The following is a 20,666-nucleotide window of genomic DNA, read 5'->3' as shown; positions in this document are numbered from 1 at the left end:
AAAGGGAGAGTGCCAGTGATAGCATCAACTACCTCCGAAGCCGAGGTGGAGGCATATTCAATGAGAGAATCCTTAACACACGGCTGGCAAAAGGCTCAGCTCCGTATTGCCGATGGCTCTGTTCTGTTGGGCGTCCACAAGCTCTGAGACCCTTTCCCTCGTACTTGGTGAGGGGCTTATGCCATGGGAGATTACCTACCGACTTCACCCCCCCTCCTTCTTGTTGTACTGGAGCTTCTCCCGTTTAAAGAAGAGAACACTCGAGAGTAGTTGCATGTTACATAGGTTGAATCACTGCATTTCAGATCATTCCCCTTTGCAAGATAGCTCACTTTTGTATGGCACATTAGCACTGGTGCGAATTGGACAGAGGTTATGGCAATTCCCTCCAGAGTGCAGAGCATGTATAAGGCGAAGGCTCATAATGTGCATATGATCATTTGATAGCGAGGCTGCTCGTTCCCTCAGCATCAACGCCACCCATCCTCCAGCCACCCTCCATCTCCAATCCATGCAGAGTCCCATGCCTGCTGAAGGGTGACTGAGGCATAGTAGTCATTCCACTACAGCTTAGGGTGCTTTGAAGTGGGGCTGTGAGGCATGCTGTTGCCACGAGTCCTTGGACCCTGATGTTTCGGAGTCTGTGTGGATTATATGACCATAGATTTACCTTGGCGGGGTGAATGACGTTCTTCATTGTCTTTCAGTACAGGGTTGTTGACCTTCCCTGTACCCCATGGGCACTAATGGCCTAGTCCACCTGTGCCCATGGCGAGTTGGTTTCTTTGCTGGGCCTCTTCCCATCTGCTAGAAATAGGATATCCCTCCTGGTCTCAACATTGTATGGAGGACGCCCAATGTGGCATCACTAAACTTAGGGTTGACCCTTACCTCCCCTTCCTGATGACATCTTGTGCAGACACTGCAGACTGCGGATGCAGGGTGCCTTTTAAATATGACACCTGGATAAGATGGCGGGTTGCCTGCCATCCAGGCCTGCCACACCACTGAAGATGGCGCAAAACACTTAGTTGCATAATTAATGAGGTCGGGACTGGAAGATTTGGTGTTTTTTCCCGCCGTCCACCACCACAGGCCTTGGTCTCAAAATAGAATTCCACCTTGTGTCTCACTGTAGTTGATTTCCCCTTCACAGGAAATAATTTCTCCGTATCGACCCGATCAAATCCTTTTAAACACCCTTGGCCCTCTATACTTGAAGGAACACCCATGCTGAGCATGAATTACTGAATGACCGATGCTCAGAAATACATATGTATAGATCATTGGTCTAATCAATCTGTGCCAACATTTATCTTCCATGATGATCTAGTTCTTACCATTACCTGCCTTGTGCCTTTTCCTTCATCCACTATTCAGTATAAAATTGAATGTTGCTAAAGTTGGTGCCTCAACCACAAGCCCTAGAACTGAATTCCACACCCAACTTTGTGCAAAGAAAATTCTCATGCTTGCTCTCTGAAACTCTTGCATTTAATCTTGGATCAATGGTATCTCAGCCTTAACCACCAGAAGCAATCTGTTTCTTTGTGTAATCAAAACAGAAAATGTTGGAAACACTCAGCAAGTCAGACAGCATCTGTGGAGTGAAACAGAATTAATGGGTGGAATTTTATGAGATTGATTAAAGTGTCCTGCTAGTGTGAAACTGGGACAGTTCCTGATCTGTTTTTTGGGCATGTTTTCACACACAATCTTTCGCACTTGGTCATTGAAAACATGACGTAGACTGTTTCTCACTGCTGCAGGCAGTGAGCTGGGCTTAATTCGCCAGCTAGCCTGTAGAGGGAGCTACTGCGTATGTGCAGACCTCTGATTCTGCACATGCTCAATAGCAATTGCAGGGGTCTGGTTCTCTGGTAGATAAAGCTATTGCAGGCACCCTCAACCAGCTACACCCCCCCTCCCCCGCTACTGCAGGCACCCTCAACTAGCTCCACCCTGCACCCCCCCCCCCCCAACAATCGTGGGGGGCACTGGCCAGTCACGAACCCCACAGCGCATGAACATCTATCCCCTGCTGCCCCCAGTGAGCAGTGCCAGAGTGGTATTGCCAGGCTGGCACTGCCCAAGGCCCCCCCCCCCCCCTGCCCTCAGCCTCCCTGGATGGGAGGTCTCAATGGCCTCCGGTTCCACTGGCGAGGCCAATGTGACTGTTCGTGGGGAGCAGGTGTTTTCCTCTCCCGGCGAGGCCATAAGGCATGTGAGCCCGGACAATTGAGTGCCAGGCTCACTAAACACACGTAAATCATCATGTAATATATTTAACTAAATAATTCAGCCTCTCGCCAATTTCCGTCGAGAAGCTGAGCTTGCCAAAAATCCGGCGCTCATAAAATCGCGAGAGCCGAGAAATTGGGCATGATTTTGATTTCTCGGCTCTTGCGCAATTTTACTGGCCTGCTTCGTCCATCGATTGGCAGGGCAAACCGGTAAAATTCCACCCACAGTTTCAGGTCAATCATCCTTCTGCCTTTTTACCATTTTAAACAGTTGTCATATTGTCCTATAATCTTTGTTCTTTGAACAGAAAACACAATTTTTTCAAGTCTGCCTTATATTTGTATTTCCTCATATCTGGCAGCATGCTAGTTAGTACATTTGTGTTTGTACTGCCTCAACATTATTGTAATAGTGTGAAGTCCAATAGGGCACACCCACTGTAACTGAGGCTTTTAATAGATTTTATATCGGCTCATCATTACCTCTTGGTTTTTTGCATTCCAGGTCTCTTGTGTTTAAAATTAGTATTACATTGATTTTTTTTTGCAGCTAAGCTACTGCCTTTAATGTTCAGAGAACCTATATCCTCAAATTCCTCTTCTCCTCCACAGCACTGAGTTAACCTCCATTGAATTTATTATCATCTCTCACTTATTAGTGTACCAGCCACTTTTTAGTCCATCCAATCTTATCAATACCCTGTTGCAGGTTCCTTTCATTTCCATATGCACTACTCAGATTGCTAAATCTATTTTGGTACAATCTACAATTGAACAAAAGTGGTGCCAGGCCGCCTCAACGACTCTGGAAAAATTGTCCTGAACTCCTCCTCAGTTTTCTCCCTCCCAACTGTTTTTAATCCAGTTTTCTATTCTGCCCTAAGTTCCATACGACTCTATCTTCTCCAGTAATTGCATGAAAGATAGCTTTTAAAATGGTTTCTTGGAGTATGTGTACACAATATGGAATGCATTTTTTTCCATCCACTATGATGGTTATCGCCTCAAAGAATTCTGAAGTTTGTCAAGTATGGTTATCTCTTTTGAAATTCACACTCGTTACTTCTAACCATTTTATTTTTATACTTTGTAATTTCATCCTTAATTAAGGACTTCAACATTTTCTCTACCATGGATATTAAACTAACTGGCCTGTAATTACCCTGATTTGTTCTGCCTAGTTTTTAAAAATTGTGTGCTAGATTGGCTAGTCTCCAGTCCTCCAGCACATGTCCGTATGCAAGAGAACAAAATATTATTTCATGGGCCTCTGCAATTTCCTCTCTTATTTCCCTCTGGATCCTAGGATAATCTTATTTTTCAATCGTCTGCAAACTGACAATCTTCTTGATCCCACCTCGCATTTAAAATTTCATTTTTATTTATGATGCTGATAACCTCTGTTTCTGTCTGGAAAGGACTGTATGTAAAGAAATTGAGGACCTCAGTAACTTGTCTGACAAGAGGTCACATGCAGTGGGGCCAATTGAGAGGGTAAGGATGTAAGCATAGAATCATACAGCGCACAAGAGGTCCTTCGGCCCATTGAGTCCATACCGACACATTAGAAACATCTGAACTCCCACCTAATCCCATCTGCCAGCACTTGGCCCATAGCCCTGAAGGTTTTGATGTGCCAGGTGCTCATCAAGATACTTTTTAAAAGATGTGAGGCAACCCGCCTCCACCACCCCCTCAGGCAGCACATTCCAAGCTGCCACTACCCTCCGGATAAAAAGGTTTTCCCTCACATTCCCCCCCCCCCCCCCCCCAAACCTCCTGTCTCTCACCTTGAACCTATGTCCTCTCGTGACTGACCCTTCAACTAAGGGGAACAGCTGCTCCTTATCCACTCTGTCCATGTCCTTCATAATCTTGTAATCTTGTACACCTTGATCAAGTTGCCCCTCAGTCTTCTCTGCTCCAACAAAAACAAAACCAAGCCTGCCAAACCTCTCTTCAGAACTTAAATGTTCCATCCTAGGCAGCTTCCTGGTGAATCTCCCCTGCACCCCCTCCAGTGCAATCACATCCTTCCGATAATGTGGCGACCAGAACTGCACACAGTACTCTACCTGTGGCCTCACCAAAGTTCTATGTAACTCCAACATGACTTCCCTACTTATGTAATCTATGCCTCAATTGATAAAGGCAAGTGTCCCATATACCTTTTTACCACCCTACTAACTTGCCCTTCTGCCTTCAGAGATGTGTGGACAAACATGCCAAAGTCTTTTTGTTCCACAGAACTTCCTTGTGTACTTCCTTGTCAAATTACTACTTCCTAAATGTATCACCTCTCTCTCTTCAGGGTTAAATTCCATCTGCCACTTACCTGCCCATTTGACCATTTTGTCTATGTCTTCTTGTAGCCCAAAACATTCCGCTTCATTGTTAACCACCTGGCCAATCTTTGTGTCATCCACAAACTTAATAATCCTACCCCCCACATAGTCATTTAAGTACTCTCCTTCGCTCCTTCAACATCAGGTTAATGTGATCATTCTATTCATTGCTGCAGCTTTGGCCTGAATTGAATGCCAAAAATGCTCCCATTTTTAGAGAGTTTTTCCAATATTCCTTTACTCTTAACGTGGCCAAACAACAAACAAAAAAAAGTAACTGCATCCAAGCATGACTGGAAAATACAGTAAGGTGTCTCCCAAACCTTTTCAACACATTTAAGTTTAACTGAAATATTCCCCATTAAATACCACTGGAACTGTCCGTTTCCCATCCTGTACCACCCATGATTTGCGGGTGGTTTAGGAAGCTGCAGTGACTCATGAAAATGAAGCCCAGCCCTGAATCACATAATAGTGTGCTCATTTTTTATATTTATTTCATCTCTTTCCATTTCATGTTGGAGCTAAATCAAAACCTCCTCAAAAATCTCAATAGGTGGGCCAGTGACCAAAACACTCTCCCTCCAGTTTTTGTTCTGTGAGCCCCCCATTCATGTTATAAAAGCAGAATGTTAGACATACAAGTATTAGCCTCAAGGACTACAATTGATTAGCTTCTGAAAAAGATTCAACAGTGACCTCTGGTGGGTAATATTTTTGCATCACTTTCATTCCTGTGGCTATTACCTCAAATGCTGAAGACCAGCTGTCGCTACTTGCATAATACGTTAATTGGTAGGTTGTTGAGTGCATCATAACCACGAGCCTAGCTATTAATAACAGTATATATTTTGGCATACAAAATAAAGCTAAAATTATAACCTTCTCAGTGACAACATTGTAAATATTTCCAGACATATGGGCAACTAAATGGTTGCTGTGACAAATAGTTTTAGCTCAATACAGGTTTAAGCTATATTTTCATTATAGCCATACCAGTTTGCTGACTTGACATTCAGTTGTTAAAAAGTAACCTTGTGTAAATGACTAATTGGGCCTCAAGATTTAGAAAACAATGACCAAGGTATTATTGTTAATCTGTTTATGCTGCGCGAGTCCTCTTAAGCTTATTTCATAGCAAAGGAACTATTTTTCTGTAACCAAACATCCTAATTGGCATTACTGATGGATCCAAATGGCTACAATATTATTTTGTGAATGATATCTAAACTATGGTGCCGACTGACCCCTGTGCTAGTCGAGCCTCTGTGATTTAGAAAGAGTTTTGAATTGAAATGTTGAAAGTTGAAGAAATTGTTGGAGTAAATCTGCAACATCAGTACTCTTGAAAGCATTAAATACATAATGAGAAAAGATGGATTTGACAGTAGTTCTTTTTACCCCATCTCCATCTGTCCTCATATTACAGCAGGCTAGCCAGCATTGGGGAAAAAAAAGCATAAGTTTGATTTCAAATTAACGTTCTGGTGGGATTCTTCATTTGAGTTTCCTTTATTCACTTTTATGTGTTCAGCACTCCCCTTGACCCCCATGGCTGCTGATCTAACATTACACTGTGAATGAGACAGAGTTCCTACCTGTTGGTCATCAAGAGACTTGAGCCATTATTTTCAAGCCCCATCAAAATCTTGTCACCAACCCTGTTTCCCATTATGGTCACTCAAGCTAATCCAGGCCTTGTTTAACTTTGCCATTTTGTTTGAATGAGCTGTGCCTTAAAATGTAAATACTCTTCATTATTAAGAACTTTTTACCTTTCAACTTCAAAAAGCTGCCTACTTTTGTCCATTCCTTTCCCTGACTGCTGTGGAAACTCCATATTGTTGTCATGCAAAATATAATTCTTTTCCAGCATTCTGCTGACCAGTATTCCAACTTCCACACTCCATAAATACAAAATCAGTCACATTGCTATTGCCCATGAATCCACTCTTGCTTCTTAGCCACTTCAGTGCTCCCTGTTCCATAGAATGTTGAATTTAAGATTTTCTTGCTCATCTATAAAACCATCCAACAAAGAAAGTAAAATCCAAAGGGGAAACCCACTGTCCATGTTTGACTAAGAAGTTGGGGAAAGCATTCAGCTTAAGGAAAATGCATACAACAGGGGAAGGGTGAGTGGCAGGTGAGATGATTGGTCAGAATATAAAGAAAATAATAGAATGACTAAAAGGTTAATCAGGAGACAGAAATTCGAGCATATGGGGAAGCTCGCTAATAATGTTAAAAACAGATGTAGGTGCTAAGCCTCCTTAACTTAAATTAAGTTTGGGTGAATTAAATATTAAATATCTGTGCAATGTGAGAAAACATCACAGTAGGAAATAACTTTCATTATTCCTCTCCTCATTCACCCACCACTATTTTGCTAGTGTAACTTTTATGTGGAAACTAATGCTGAAGTATCTTATGAGTGGATGCCCTATTTTTACTGAAAAACCTCAAATAAAAAAAAATTAAAAATCGCCCACTAAAGTTTAAATGTTTGAGCTCGAAATTCGAACCTTGGAGCCATTCTTGCTTTTGCATTTCATCTGTGCTTCCCATTGTTTTGTTTTCGTCCTCTTTGATTTTTTTTCACATGCCTGTTTAATGTATTCATTTTGTCCAGGAAATCTACTGACTGTACTGTATTAACCAAATCAGGACATTTTAACTGAAGAATTTGTTGAAAGAAAATTCCGATTTTGAATCACCAGTTTATGTTGCCAGGGCACAGATCATTCTTGGTGGGCATTCAACTATTACAAGCTTTGCCAATTTCATTTGTAGAAACAACATTTCTTGTCTACAAAGCAATATTTTCTACCTGGTTAAATTTTTTCAAAAATACAAGACGCATCCTTTTGGATGGTAATGTTATTAAGAATAATCCTCAGTTTTGGACTTGTGTAAATGATTTCAATGTTGCTGTTATCCCCTTCTTTGAGAAAGTATCAGTGATATACAGTCCTCTTTTTCAAATAACTGCAAATGCATAATGTAAGTCCCAGTTCATAACTTTGCCTTACACCTGGGGAAAGTCCACACAAGCCAGTTTAAAGTGATCTTGCTCGTATGTTTTGGCTCAGTACACCTGCAGCCGGAAACAATAACCTTTCCTCCCTCTCTGATCTGTCTCTTGAGGCACAGAAAAGAAACACCTTTTTTGATGGTCTCAGACAACAGGCCATCATTTACTTTGCTGCAACGTTGTAGCTGGCTTTGGCCAGTAACACTGTACCGTAAAAGTAGCATTGAAGTTCCTCGAATTTAAACCTTGCTTCAAATTTCTTTCAAATTTGCATTCCATTTGTAGTAGGAGTTCCTGTTAGTGACGTGAGAGAAGGAACCTGGCTGTGCACATTCTGACCCATGTTGTGGAATGACATGAATGATATATTGAGACATTGGTCATCCTATCTTTCCAACTGAAAGGCCGCTTTAGGACGATGGTGATGGATGAATAAACCATGTTAGTTCTAAAATATGAAGCTATGGTCTAGCCTGTCTTGGATTGCCGTCGCTGCTCCCCTGTAGTTAGTGTGTGCATTGTGATTCTGGTTGTGTGATACCCTTTGCCCGTCCAATTTACATATGCCAAAATATATGTATTGAACTTAACTACCCAACAGATTTGGGGGACAATTAATCTTGCAGATTACAATAAAAGAGGCCCTTATTGCTACTGTAGTTCTTCTTTAGTTTTAATAGACCATTGCTTGTTATTTTTAGAGCCAATCTTTTACTATTCAGCTTATAAACAATCATACATTTTTCCTACAAATGAAGTGAGGTAATAGCAGGGGTCAGATGTGGCAAAAACCCTAACTAAAACCATCTGCCACAGCCGGTGGGGGTGCAGTAAAGTTGTATCAGGATTGCTTGAAGTTATTGATGGCAGTAAAATTTATGCTTCCTCCTGTTTTCTCAATTAAGTGGAGATGCTTTTTTTTTTCTCCTGGTGTTGGACTGGGCACAGATGGTTTTAATAGATCATGTGCAAATATTGCCGGAGTTTCTGCCTCTGTTGGGCAGACTCCTTAAAGGGGATATAGCTTACAAGGAGATTGTTAAATGCGAAGTGTGCATCACTCATGAAACATACCAAACCACAGTATCTCTTCGAATGATTCATTCAATCAATTCAAGTCAACTTCATTCTTTCTTCTCAAAGCCAACTATCCAGTACAATTGGTGTACATAAGTTGGATTGAACTGAATTATTTCATTAAGATTTTAATACAAAGATTTTAAATCTGTTGTTCTATAATTTTGTAGATAAATTTTATTTTGATATCAAGTTGCATTATATTTTTTAAGTCTCAAATTAGAAAAATGAAGATTTTTGATAAGCACTTTCAGAAATGTTCCCATCTCCTAGTCATCTTTTTCCGCTTGTTGCTTTCTTCTCACTTATATTATGCTACTTGATCTGTCTCTAGTTTCTAGTGTGAAGCATAATTAGAGTTACACTGTGACTGCTCTGTTGTGCGAAGAGAGACTTGCACAGTATAGCTCAGTTCTGTGGTGTGACCTTAAGCTGTATGTAGGTTGGGAAAATCAGATTGGTAAAGGTAACCTGGAAAATGAGTTTATAGTGTTTTCAGGACAATTTCTTAGAGCAGTACATTCTAGAACCAACGAGGGAGCATAGAGTCATAGAATTTTACAGCATAGAAAGAGGCCCTTTGGTCCATCTTTAACTACTCTAAGAATTTTTTTTACCATGTAACATTCTCTGAGGGCCATTAGAATGTGGAATTCTCTTCATCAGAAGATAGTGGATGCTGGTCATGGGTGGCACAGTGGTTAGCACTGCTGCCTCACAGCGCCAGGAACTTGGGTTCGATTCCTGGCTTGGGTCACTGTCTGTGTGGAGTTTGCACATTCACCCCCCATCTGCGTGGGTTTCCTCCCGGGTATTCCGGTTTCCCCCCTCAGCCCAAAGATGTGCAGCTTAGGTGGATTGACCATGCTAAATTGCTCTTGAGTGCCAGGGGGACTAGCTAGGGTAAATGCATGGGGTTATCGGGATGGGGTCTGGGTGGAATTGTGGTTGGTGCAGACTCGATGGACCAAATGGCCTCCTTCTGCACTGGAGGATTCTATGATTCTAACCACCATATCTATCTGTCTTGCTGTTTTCAGGGATCTATGTTCATGCACCCCAAGGTCCCTCTGGCCCTCTGTACTAGCCTAGATCTGGTAATATACAATGAGATAGGATTAATCAATAACCTCACAGTAAAAGGAGCTTTTAAGTGATGGTGATCACAACACAGTAGAATTTTATGTTCAGTTTGAAAATGTGTATTGTGGATCCATGACTCATGTTTTAAACCTATATAAAGGTAACTCTGAGGATATGAAGACAGAGCTGGCTAAGGTCAACTGGGATACTAGAATAAAAGGTAGCACAGTAGAGTTGCAGGCTTTTAAGAAGATCTTTAATAACTCTCAGTAAAGATTTATCTCAATGAGAACAAAAGGCTCTTTGAAAAGCATGCATTATCCATGGCTAAATAAGGAAGTGAAGGATAATAAATTGAAGAAAGGCGGCAAGGTGGCACAGAGGTTAGCACTGCTGCTTCACAGCGCCAGGGTCCCAGGTTCAATTCCGACCTTGGGTCACTGTCTGTGTGGAGTTCGCACATTCTCCCCATGTCTGCGTGGGTTTCCTCCGGGTGCTCCGATTTCCTCCCACAGTCCAAAGATGTGCAGATTAGGTTGATTGACCATGCTAATTTGACCCTATATTAGGCGGATTAGTGGGGTAAATGCATGGCTTGTGGGAAAAGGGCCTGGGTGTGATTGTAGTCGGTACAGACTCGATGGGCCGAATGGCCTCCTTCTGTATTGTAGGGATTCTATGAAATCTAACAATTATTGGTAGGACAGGGCACTGGACACTTAAAGAACCAACAAAGAATGATTAAAGGGTAATAGGTAGAACATAGAATATGAGAGATGCCTAGATAGGAAGAGTTTTTGTAAGTTGTTGAACCAGGAAAAGAGTAACTAAAGCAATGTTGGTCTTCTAGAGAAGATAATTGACAATAGAAACAAAGAAATGGTGGAGGCTTTGAACAGGGGTTTTATACCTATCTTCACAGTAGAAGACTTCAAAAGCTTCCCAAAGATAATTGAAAATTTAGAGGTTATGGAGAGGGATGAACTTAAAACCATCACCAGGGAAAAGATGCCAGGAAAAATATTCGACCTGAAAGCTGAGAAGTCCTCAGGACCAGATGGCCTGCATCCTAGGGTCTTAAAAGAAGTGGTGGCACAGATAGTCGATGCATTGGTTATAATCTTCCAGAATTTCTTAGATTCTAGAAGGGTACCAGTGGATTAGAAAATAGCTAATTATTCAAGAAAAAAGAGAGGTCGAAAGTAGGAAACTATAGGCCAGTTATCTGAACATCTATCATAGAGAAAGTGTTGGAATCTGTTATTAAGGAGATTTTAGCAGGGGAATTAGAAAATGTCAGTATGACCAGGCAAAGCCAATTTAGCTTTGTGAAAGGAAAATCATTAACTACTCTGTTAGAATTTTTTGACCATGTAACACTCTCTGAGGGCCATTAAAATGTGAATTCTGTTCGTCAGAAGATGGTGGATGCTGGTCTTTACATTTTTTTCAGACTGTTAGATTTTTGTTAGATGAGGGAGTCGAGTGTTATGGGTTGCAGACAGGAGAGTAGAACTGTGACCGCAATCAGATCAGCCATGTTCTTATTGAATGGTGGAGCAGGATTGAAAGGTCAAATGGCCCACTCCTGCTCCTATGCCTTTCTGAAAAACGGTTAGAGAATGTGGGGTGGGAGTCTGCTCTGGGGCCTAGTAGGTGGCGTAAGTACTTTTTACGCTCAGCTTCATGTTGAAGAAAGACAACCTCAGGATGCTCAAAACCATTTCTCAATCAATGAAGTACCTTTGAATGGAATTCAGTTATATCATGAGACAAGCTATACTGTACCTGCATTAAAGTTGAACAGTGTGAAAAGGTTTACTGTCATGTATTTCCCATTGCTTGACTTTAATATACTTAGATGTTAAGTTGGAATTGAGATACTGAGTTATGCTGCTTCGCACACACCCAAAATTATTTTGTATGAATGTTATGTCAGAACTCTGGAGGTCCAATGTATATATCACAACAGCTCAATGAACTGAAGAGTGCTTTATATCTGGATAAAAGGCAAAGTCGCCATAGCCCCAGATGGCCATAGGGCAGAGCTGGCTGGTAGTGATTTAACCTGAGGATCACTACACTTCAGTTGAGGGGCAAGGTTGAGAAGGCAGGCCTTCATGAATAACCTCAGCCGGTATGGGAATTGAACCCGCGCTGGTAGCGTCACTCTGCATCATGAATTAGTCGTCCAGCCAACTGAGCGAAACTGATTTGTGACAATTGCAGTATTCAGCTCTATGCACAATTCCCAAGTTAATTAAACAGTCCCTATCTGTATGGAGCAGGATCTGAGAAACATTCAAGCTTGGACTGGTAACATCTGCACCATACAAATGACAGCAACAGAAAGGGCTGACCCACCTCTCCTTGACATTCAATGTCTTTTCCATTGCTGAATCCCCAAACATCGATATCCTGTGAATCGCCATTGACCAGAAACTCACTTGGGCAGCCACAAAAATGCTATGGCTATGGGAGGAGGTCAGTGTTTGTGTATTCTGTGATAAGTGGCTCATTTCCTGACTGCCCAAAGCCTATGCACCACCTACAAGGCACAAGTTTGGATTGTGATGGAATATGCTTCTTTTGCTTGGATGGATGCAATACAGTAACACTCCAAGATGAACACCATCCAAGACAAAACAGTGTATTTGATTGATATCTCGTTAATCAGCCTAAAAATGCACCCCTTTGATCACCAGTACATAGTGGCTGTAGTGCTTTCTATCTAAAGGAAGCACTGCTGCAAGGTATGACCAAGCCTTCTTTGGTCATACCTCCCAAGTCCACAAACTCCATCACCTCAAGACGAGCAGGAGGTGCACTGGAATGCCATCACCTCCACGACTCCCTCAAGCCTTGCACTGTCCCGACTCAGATATATATCGTAGTTCCTTCATCAACATCAGATCAATATTTAACAGCAGAGTGGGAGCATCTTCACCACAATGACTGCAGTGGTTCACAAAAAAGGCAGCCCACCACCAGCTAATTGAGGGAAACTAGGAATGGACAATAAACGCCAGCCCTGCCGACAAGGTCCATGTCTCAAATTAATTTTAAAAAGAAACTACTTATGTGATAGCACACTGCATATTTCAGAATTAATAAAACATTTTGGATAAATGCAAAAATCCCAAGTACATAAAAATGTTAACACTTTAGGAAACTGGAATACAAATAGTTTAAGGAAATGCTTCAGATAATTAATTGGACTTTTATTTCTAGATAAAACCCTTGCAAATTATTCTCCAATTAAGAATGGTAGGTAACCAATTTCCGCTGTCTTGCAAATTTCTAAGATTAAGATAATTGGATTTCAGCCTTTAATCCCAACACAGCCCATGACATTACCTTCACTGAAGCAGTTGATGAGGAATTTGATTGGAGCTTAAGTTGAAACAAGTAGATTGTACCAAACCTTGATAATTACACAATCATTCATATGGGAGAACAATTGCTGCGTGGTTACAATTATTATCTTAAGCAAATTCCTTTTTATTTCAAAAACACCTGAGTATTATACTTAGCCCATGTAGCTATACTGAAAAGCACCAAGCATTTAAATTAACAAAAAAAACAATTTTCAGTGTTTAAAAGGTTGTTTTGTTTTTTGATTAATTGAAACTTGTTTAAACTAAGGGAAAGAAAGCAGACTAAGAGTGGTTTATGGGTAAAAGAGCTGATTAACAGACCATTTGCTCTTTTTGAAAAAGCCTGCAGAACATAAAACACAATTTCCTCTCCATCTATGACACTTGATGTAAGGGTTTATTTTCTGTCTGGCTATTTTAATACATTATATTGAATTGAAGACCAGTTTTTTTTCTGTTCATTCATGGGATGTGGGTGTCACTGCCTGGGCTGGCATTTATTGCCCATCCCTAATTCCTCTTGAACTGTTCGTCCATTTCGGAGGACATTTAAGAGTCAACCACATTACTCTGGGTCTGGAGTCACATGTAGACAAGACCAGGTAAAGATGGCAGATTCCCTTCCCTAAAGGGCATTAGTGAATCAGATGGGTTTTTACAACAATCAACAATAAGTTTCAAGGTCATTAGATTTATAACTCCAGATTTTTATTGAATTCAAATGTCATCGTCTGCACTGGTGTGATCCGAACTCTGGTCCGAAGAGCATTACCCTGGGTCTCTGGATTATTAGTCCAAAGGCAATATGCGACACCAGCATCTCCCCGTCTGGTCTCCCTGATCTGGTTGTCTTGCATTTTCAGACCTATAGGAATGTTTCCTATCCTCTGAAATGTTAAAATGGAAAAGTCAAGTAAGAATAAACTGGCATCAACCAAGCATATAGTACAACATAGGTACTCTGGCCTAGTCGTCTTAGGAAATACACCTTTACAAAATCCTCCTTACTAACTTCTGGGGGCTTCTATCAAAATTGGGACAGCTGTTCCATTCCACAGAACAGTCAAACAGCCTGACGGAGTCATATTCTCAGAATCATACCTTGAAGTCAATGTCCCAGACGCCTCCATCACAACCTTGAGTATGTCTTTGTTCTTTGGCAAGACAGACTCACCAGAGCTGAGCATCATTGCCACTGATCACAAAATCTGGACCATAATATACCCACCTTTGTATTCCATAACTTACTAATATATTCGTACAGAGTATTATTTTAGGAAACAGCACTTGACTTCTTTCGCAGCTTAACTTTTCAGAAATGTTAGTTATGACCAAATGTTAACATGTTATGATTTAATGTAATAATTATTTATAAAACAAAATGATTCTAAGTAAAAACCCCATGAATCTGAAATTGCAAGTAGTTTACTTCCGTACTACCAACCCAAAATGCACTTGCGGAGTAAGTGTTAAGTTTGAAATTGTAATCTATAGGGCTTAGAAAAATAAACACAGACGTTTTTTAATGAAAGGTCATACATACATTTGTTTAATAGAAACATAGGAACAGGACCAGACTGTTTGCTAAGTTGGTGTCACACTTAACTCCAAGATGAGCTTCCAACCTCATTTTCACCCCATCCCTATTTCCGCTCTCAAACATTGCCTGACTTTACTCCTGTTACCGTGTCTGTTGATGGGACTCTCTCTAATATCTGCATTACCTTAGAATTGACTATTCCAACTCGGTCCTGTTTGGTTTTCCACATTTTAGCCACTATAAACTTGAAGCCATCCAAAACTGCTGCCTTTGTCTTAAGTAGAAACATGTACCATTCACCCTTGTGCTCACTGACCTACATTGGTTTCTGATCAAGCAATGTCGTGATTTTAAAATTCTCATCCTTGTTTTTGAATCGTTCCATGACCACTCCCTGCCCCCCCTCTCTCCCCCCCCCCCCCCCATATCTCTGTAACCCCAAATTTTCTGCGATGTCTGCATTTATCTCATTCTTGCCTTTTTGAGCATCCCCAATTTTAATCATGTTGAATCTTCAGTTGCCTTAGTCTCCAGTTATGGACCTTGGGACATTGTATTCCCTTAAAGGCTCTTTATACAGATAAGTTGTTATTTCTGTGTTAAACATTTTTCTCTCCAATCCTATTCCACCTTTCAATTAGATCATGGCTGATCTCTATCTTAACTCCAATCATCTGCTTTTGTTCCATATCCTTTAATACTCTAGCCTAACAAAAATCTATCAATCTTAGTTCTGAAATTTTCAACCGTTCTGGCCTCAGCAACTCTTTTTTTTCTTTGGGTGTGTGGTGAGGCTGGTTGGGAGGGGGCTGAGAGGGGAGGACAAGTAGGGTTCCAAATTTTTGTGACCTTTTTATGAAGAAGTGATTCCTGACATCATCCATGAAAAGCCTAGCTCTAATTTGAAAGCTATGAACCTTTGTTCCAGACTCATCTCCCAACACAGGATACAGTTTCTATTAATCCTATGAATCTTTTAATCTTAAAAACACCTTAATTAGATCACTCCTTGATCTTCAAGGGAATGCAAGCCTTGTATGTACATCTTTTCCTGATAATTGAACCTAGGGAGGAGCTATACGATAAATGGCAGAACCATAAAGGGTGTAGATACGCAGAGGGACCTGGGTGTGCAAGTCCACAGATCCTTGAAGGTGACGTCACAGGTGGAGAAGGTGGTGAAGAAGGCATATGGCATGCTTGCCTTTATAGGACGGGGCATAGAGTATAAAAGTTGGGGTCTGATGTTGCAGATGTATAGAACGTTGGTTTGGCCGCATTTGGAATACTGCGTCCAGTTCTGGTCGTCACACTACCAGAAGGACGTGGAGGCTTTGGAGAGAGTACAGAGGAGGTTTACCAGGATGTTGCCTGGTATGGAGGGGCTTAGTTATGAGGAGAGATTGGGTAAACTGGGGTTGTTCTCCCTGGAAAGACGGAGGATGAGGGGAGACTTAATAGAGGTGTATAAAATTATGAAGGGCATAGATAGGGTGAACGGTGGGAAGCTTTTCCCCAGGTCGGTGGTGACGTTCACGAGGGGTCATAGGTTCAAGGTGAAGGGGGGGAGGTTTAACACAGATATCAGAAGGACATATTTTACACAGAGGGTGGTGGGGGCCTGGAATGCGCTGCCAGGCAAGGTGGTGGAGGCGGACACACTGGGAACGTTTAAGACTTATCTAGATAGCCACATGAACGGAGTGGGAATGGAGGGATACAAAAGAATGGTCTAGTTTTGGACCAGGGAGCGGCACGGGCTTGGAGGGCCGAAGGGCCTGTTCCTGTGCTGTATTGTTCTTTGTTCTTTGTTTTTAGAATTCTGATGGATTTGCACTGCACCCTCTTCATGGTCAGTATATTATTCTGCAGATGCAGTGCCAAGAACTGCATGCAAAAACTTCAAATGAGACTTCTGAAGCATGACTTTCTCATTTACACTATACAAGCATTGGATGGGTGCATTAACCCCCTTAATATACTACAGACTACATCTGATATGCAGTGATTGTACATAGATATAATCTTTTAATAAGATGCCACTCATCAACTAAATGCCAGTCATGAAATCTATCTGGGGAGTCTAGAACTGATTGCTGTACATCAGTACGATAAGTAAACAGGAATCAAAGTTTTGTTAAGAATACATCAGTTGCAATATAAACTTTTTAGATATTTTTCAAATTGTCCTGTGTCTGCCTTGGAAAGTGTTTGGAGAATGAAACAAAATCGAAGATTTTGATGACAACATTCATTTTATTTTGTATTTTCTATTTCAGGAATTGAAAATCATAGACAAATAGTGATGTGTATTCTGTACCATGTCACCATGGATGATCGCTTCAAATCTATGTTTGCATACACCGATTGCATCCCGCAGGTAAAAATATTTTCATGACCAATTAGTACTTTTACTAATAGATAATGGGGAATGGTACTATTAAAATAATACACCAGGATCATTAAAAAAAAATGACTGGGTAAATATATTCATATGTAATGAGTGATTTCATTTTCTTACGATCCCAGTTGATATTACTGTACAGGAAGATTCCAGAATGGAACCCTGTCTCAAAAGACCATAATTTTTACCTTTTTTTTTAATAAAATGTGGAGGAGCAGAGTTATAAGACTGCTAATTTATTTCAACAACAAGAACAAAAACATTTATTAAACATGAAAGGATTGGATTTTGCTCCTTTACTCCCCCCTTAGCTTAACAAATCCACATAGGTTTTAAAAGTAACATAGATTACAAAGTATATTTTATGCTACAATGGTCTCAGTAACACAATTCCCTTTAAACACACAAGATGGCTGTGGTCAAATACACTCTCCCATTCAACCTCAAGTGAATGTCTGTGGATTTCTCCTCAGAATCCCACCAGATGATTGTCACGTGAGACTTTCCAAACTCCACTCTAAAAAACACTCTTTAAAATCTTCTTTCACAATAATGCTTTCTATTAGCGATTTGCATTCTGAAAACCAGTTCAGATTTTCCAAATGACTTTTAAACAAAGTTTCTGCTTCACTTTTAACAACAAATCCAGCATCCAGGTTTTACTGCTTACCCTTTAGGATTTATTTGTCATGAAAAACTATTCACAATTGCTTTAGCTATTGATACCCAGACTCTTTCTTATGGCATCAGACTTTTGATTTATCCCTGAAGTCTGCTTTCCCACTCAATCATGTTACTGCAATTGTCTCTTTAACTCCGAGCACTTGTTTATTTTTTCCCTTGAATTCTCCTGAATAATACCCTGGCATCTATTCTATTAACTTCAGTTTTCTTCAGACATTCTTTGTCCCAATTCCCGGTTACCTGCACTGTATCTGGTTCTTGGTGAAGCTTGCCTCTGCAGCTCCCTTGTCCTGTACAGTCTTTCTTCTGACAGAGTTGACAGATATTCACTCTGCAATGTCCCGCATCCAACTGTAAACAAATACAACTAAAAACAAACTTAAAAGCCTTCCTACCTTAAAAGCCTCCCGGTTGCTAAGCAACCACTGCTAATTCTGTTTAATCTTCATGCCATAACCCCCTCTAAGCACAATAGAAATACACACAAACATCTTTATCCAGCATGAATCTTAACTACAAGTTTTACCCTTCCAGGCACAGAAACATTAAATTATACCTTATTTCTAATGTTTGCCAATACAAATATAAATCCCTTGAAACTACCTTTGTTTTCCAAACAATATTTACTTCTTTCAATTGACCTGCTGCTGATGGTGTACGCAACCTAACACCATTTAGGTGGCTACTTCGTTGAACACCGTAGTTCTGTACGGAAGTATGACCTCATTCTCCCTGTGCCTCACCAATTTAACTCCCTCTAGCACTGGCTCCCACACAAGGTTCAGGAGCAATGTTGATCTTTTGTCTGAATGCTCTGGAGTTCTTTGGTCCAGTCTTGACTTTAGTAACTTTTAGACCTTATTTTATTTTTGTTTCTTTTACAGCTGAGGGTGCTTGTATGCTGGGTGGAGGGGGGCTGGCAGGGGGGTGAGGCAAGAAGGCGGGGGCAGATCTTTCAGCATGTAAAAGGAAGGTAGACAGATTGATTGGACAACAGTTTCACCAGAGCACCATGTTAGCAGTTGGGTTTGTGGCAGTTTCTTTTCTTTTTGGTGCTACTCAACTCAATGTGCCCTGACACATTTTAAATTTCAGACTTCTGCCTTTGCAGAGGCATACATTTGTTCCATTAGCTTCTGGTTTTTCTTTAGAGGCTAATTTGCCACGTTTTCTAGCACATTTTGATTTTACAAAGCTCTCAAATATCCCAGTTCTTATGAAGGATTACGCTGCATGTTCTTGTCACTGTGCACAGATTTTTCACGTAATTTTATACTTTTGATTATTGCTTCGTGTTTTCTGATTTTGCAGTCTTGGTGCTAGTGATACTAGTTTTCTCAGTTGGTTGACATGGCCACTACACTAGTAGTGTTTCATGACTTAAAACTGGTTATGGGGAAAACCTTCCAGAAATGTTAGAAAAAATAATGGATTGTCATATTTTTACTTGGGTAGCTTTGTACGTGCATCTGTCCAAAGCTAGCTAAGGACTGAGTATATGTAGTTTCCAATTATTTGTTACTCTTTGCAATTGCAGTCTTGCCTTTACTTTTTTACATGATAAATTGGAAACAATAACAAGGTCAGTGCAGCTGCTATTTCTGATGATACAATTATATAAACTGCAGTTGTGGCCTCGTTGTCTTCTTTCTAGCCTTGCACTTGAAGAAAACCTCAGTTGATTCTGCAATATTATTGCAAAACCATTTCTATCTTCACTTTGGATCTTCTCGTGATTAAGTTGCCAGTAAATATTTAAATGCCTCGATGATCCTTAAACAAAAATGAAAAATTTCTCTTGTTCAAATGGGGAATTTCTAATTTTCCACAATGAGAAAACAACTTTTTGGGCATCAATAATATTGGACCCCCATGCTGATAAAGACAAGCTCAGGTGATTTTGGTGGTTAATTCATCTTTTGGCAGATTGCATTATGATCTTCATCAAGCTGATTTGTAACTAGAATTCTCTGAGTCTTTTTTCTTTTGTATGGCTTTCAGAGCCGTTTTATTACTAAGTTTTACTAAACAGTCTAATGCCCTGCTGGAGAGCAAGTGTACCTCCAGGATGTCACTCAAACTTGGCTTGGGGCAAGCTGTTATTATGTGCTCCCAAGGTTTGATCAGAGTTTCTGCAGTTGCAGCCAGGCAAGGTTTTGAGGTGTCACTTGTACATCATGTAGCCACATCGGCTCAGTCAAGTCCATTTTCTATTGGGAGTTATCCACCTGTTCCAGGGGAGATAGAAGCCTTGTTGCGATGTTGGGTTGGAGACGATGTATTTATTTTGAAGGATGTTTTCTGCCCAAGCTTTCCTCCAGCTTTCACTGGAGATGTTTGATTCGAGCCCAGAGGAAGTTTTGTTGAGCCATATGGCGATTTGGGGGTCTTGGAGGTCTCTATCGGTGGAGAGGTCCAAGTTGTTGCTAATATGGGTTATTTCTCTGTCGGTTGCTGTGACCAGTCAAATGATGTCTGAGAGGACTGGTAATCCTGAATTGAGTGGATCTCAGAGACCCAGAGGTCTCATTACTGAGTGAAATTTTGTGTCAGTGAGTTGGTGTGATGATACGAAGTCCAAATGGGTACATACTACTCTGTTGTCAAGAAAACCAATATGCCAACAGTAGTATGAAGGATGGTGGGTTTTGTGCCCCAACTTGTGTTATGGTGATGTTCACTTCTGTCTTGATCTTCACAGACTTTTGGAGGTGGTGATGTTAGGTTAGGGAGCAATTAAGGGTCACTCCAAGATGGATGGAAGGCAGGCTATGCTGTGCTTTCTTTCATAAAAGGTGACATTTAGTGAATTATGTGCCTTGCAATTTTCAAGGTGGAATGCAGAGACTCTGTACTTGGCTGGGTTTGGTTGCCTTCTC

At 40.8% G+C, this 20,666-nt stretch overlaps 1 protein-coding gene across 3 annotated transcripts in view; it reads left to right on the top strand.

The window, feature by feature from the left end:
• kifap3a (kinesin-associated protein 3a) overlaps nt 1-20,666 on the top strand; it is a 213,617-nt gene that overhangs the window by 75,823 nt on the left and 117,128 nt on the right. For all 3 annotated transcript variants that reach the window (XM_078218349.1, XM_078218351.1, XM_078218350.1), the window contains exon 11: nt 16,979-17,079. In XM_078218349.1, coding sequence (XP_078074475.1) covers nt 16,979-17,079 — 101 coding nt within the window. The remainder of the gene's footprint in view (nt 1-16,978; nt 17,080-20,666) is intronic.

This window comes from Mustelus asterias, chromosome 8, assembly GCF_964213995.1.
Source record: "Mustelus asterias chromosome 8, sMusAst1.hap1.1, whole genome shotgun sequence".
Lineage (NCBI taxonomy): Eukaryota > Metazoa > Chordata > Chondrichthyes > Carcharhiniformes > Triakidae > Mustelus > Mustelus asterias.
The sequence above is the reverse complement of the archived record's forward strand: the minus strand, read 5'-3'. Positions and strand labels throughout refer to the sequence as shown.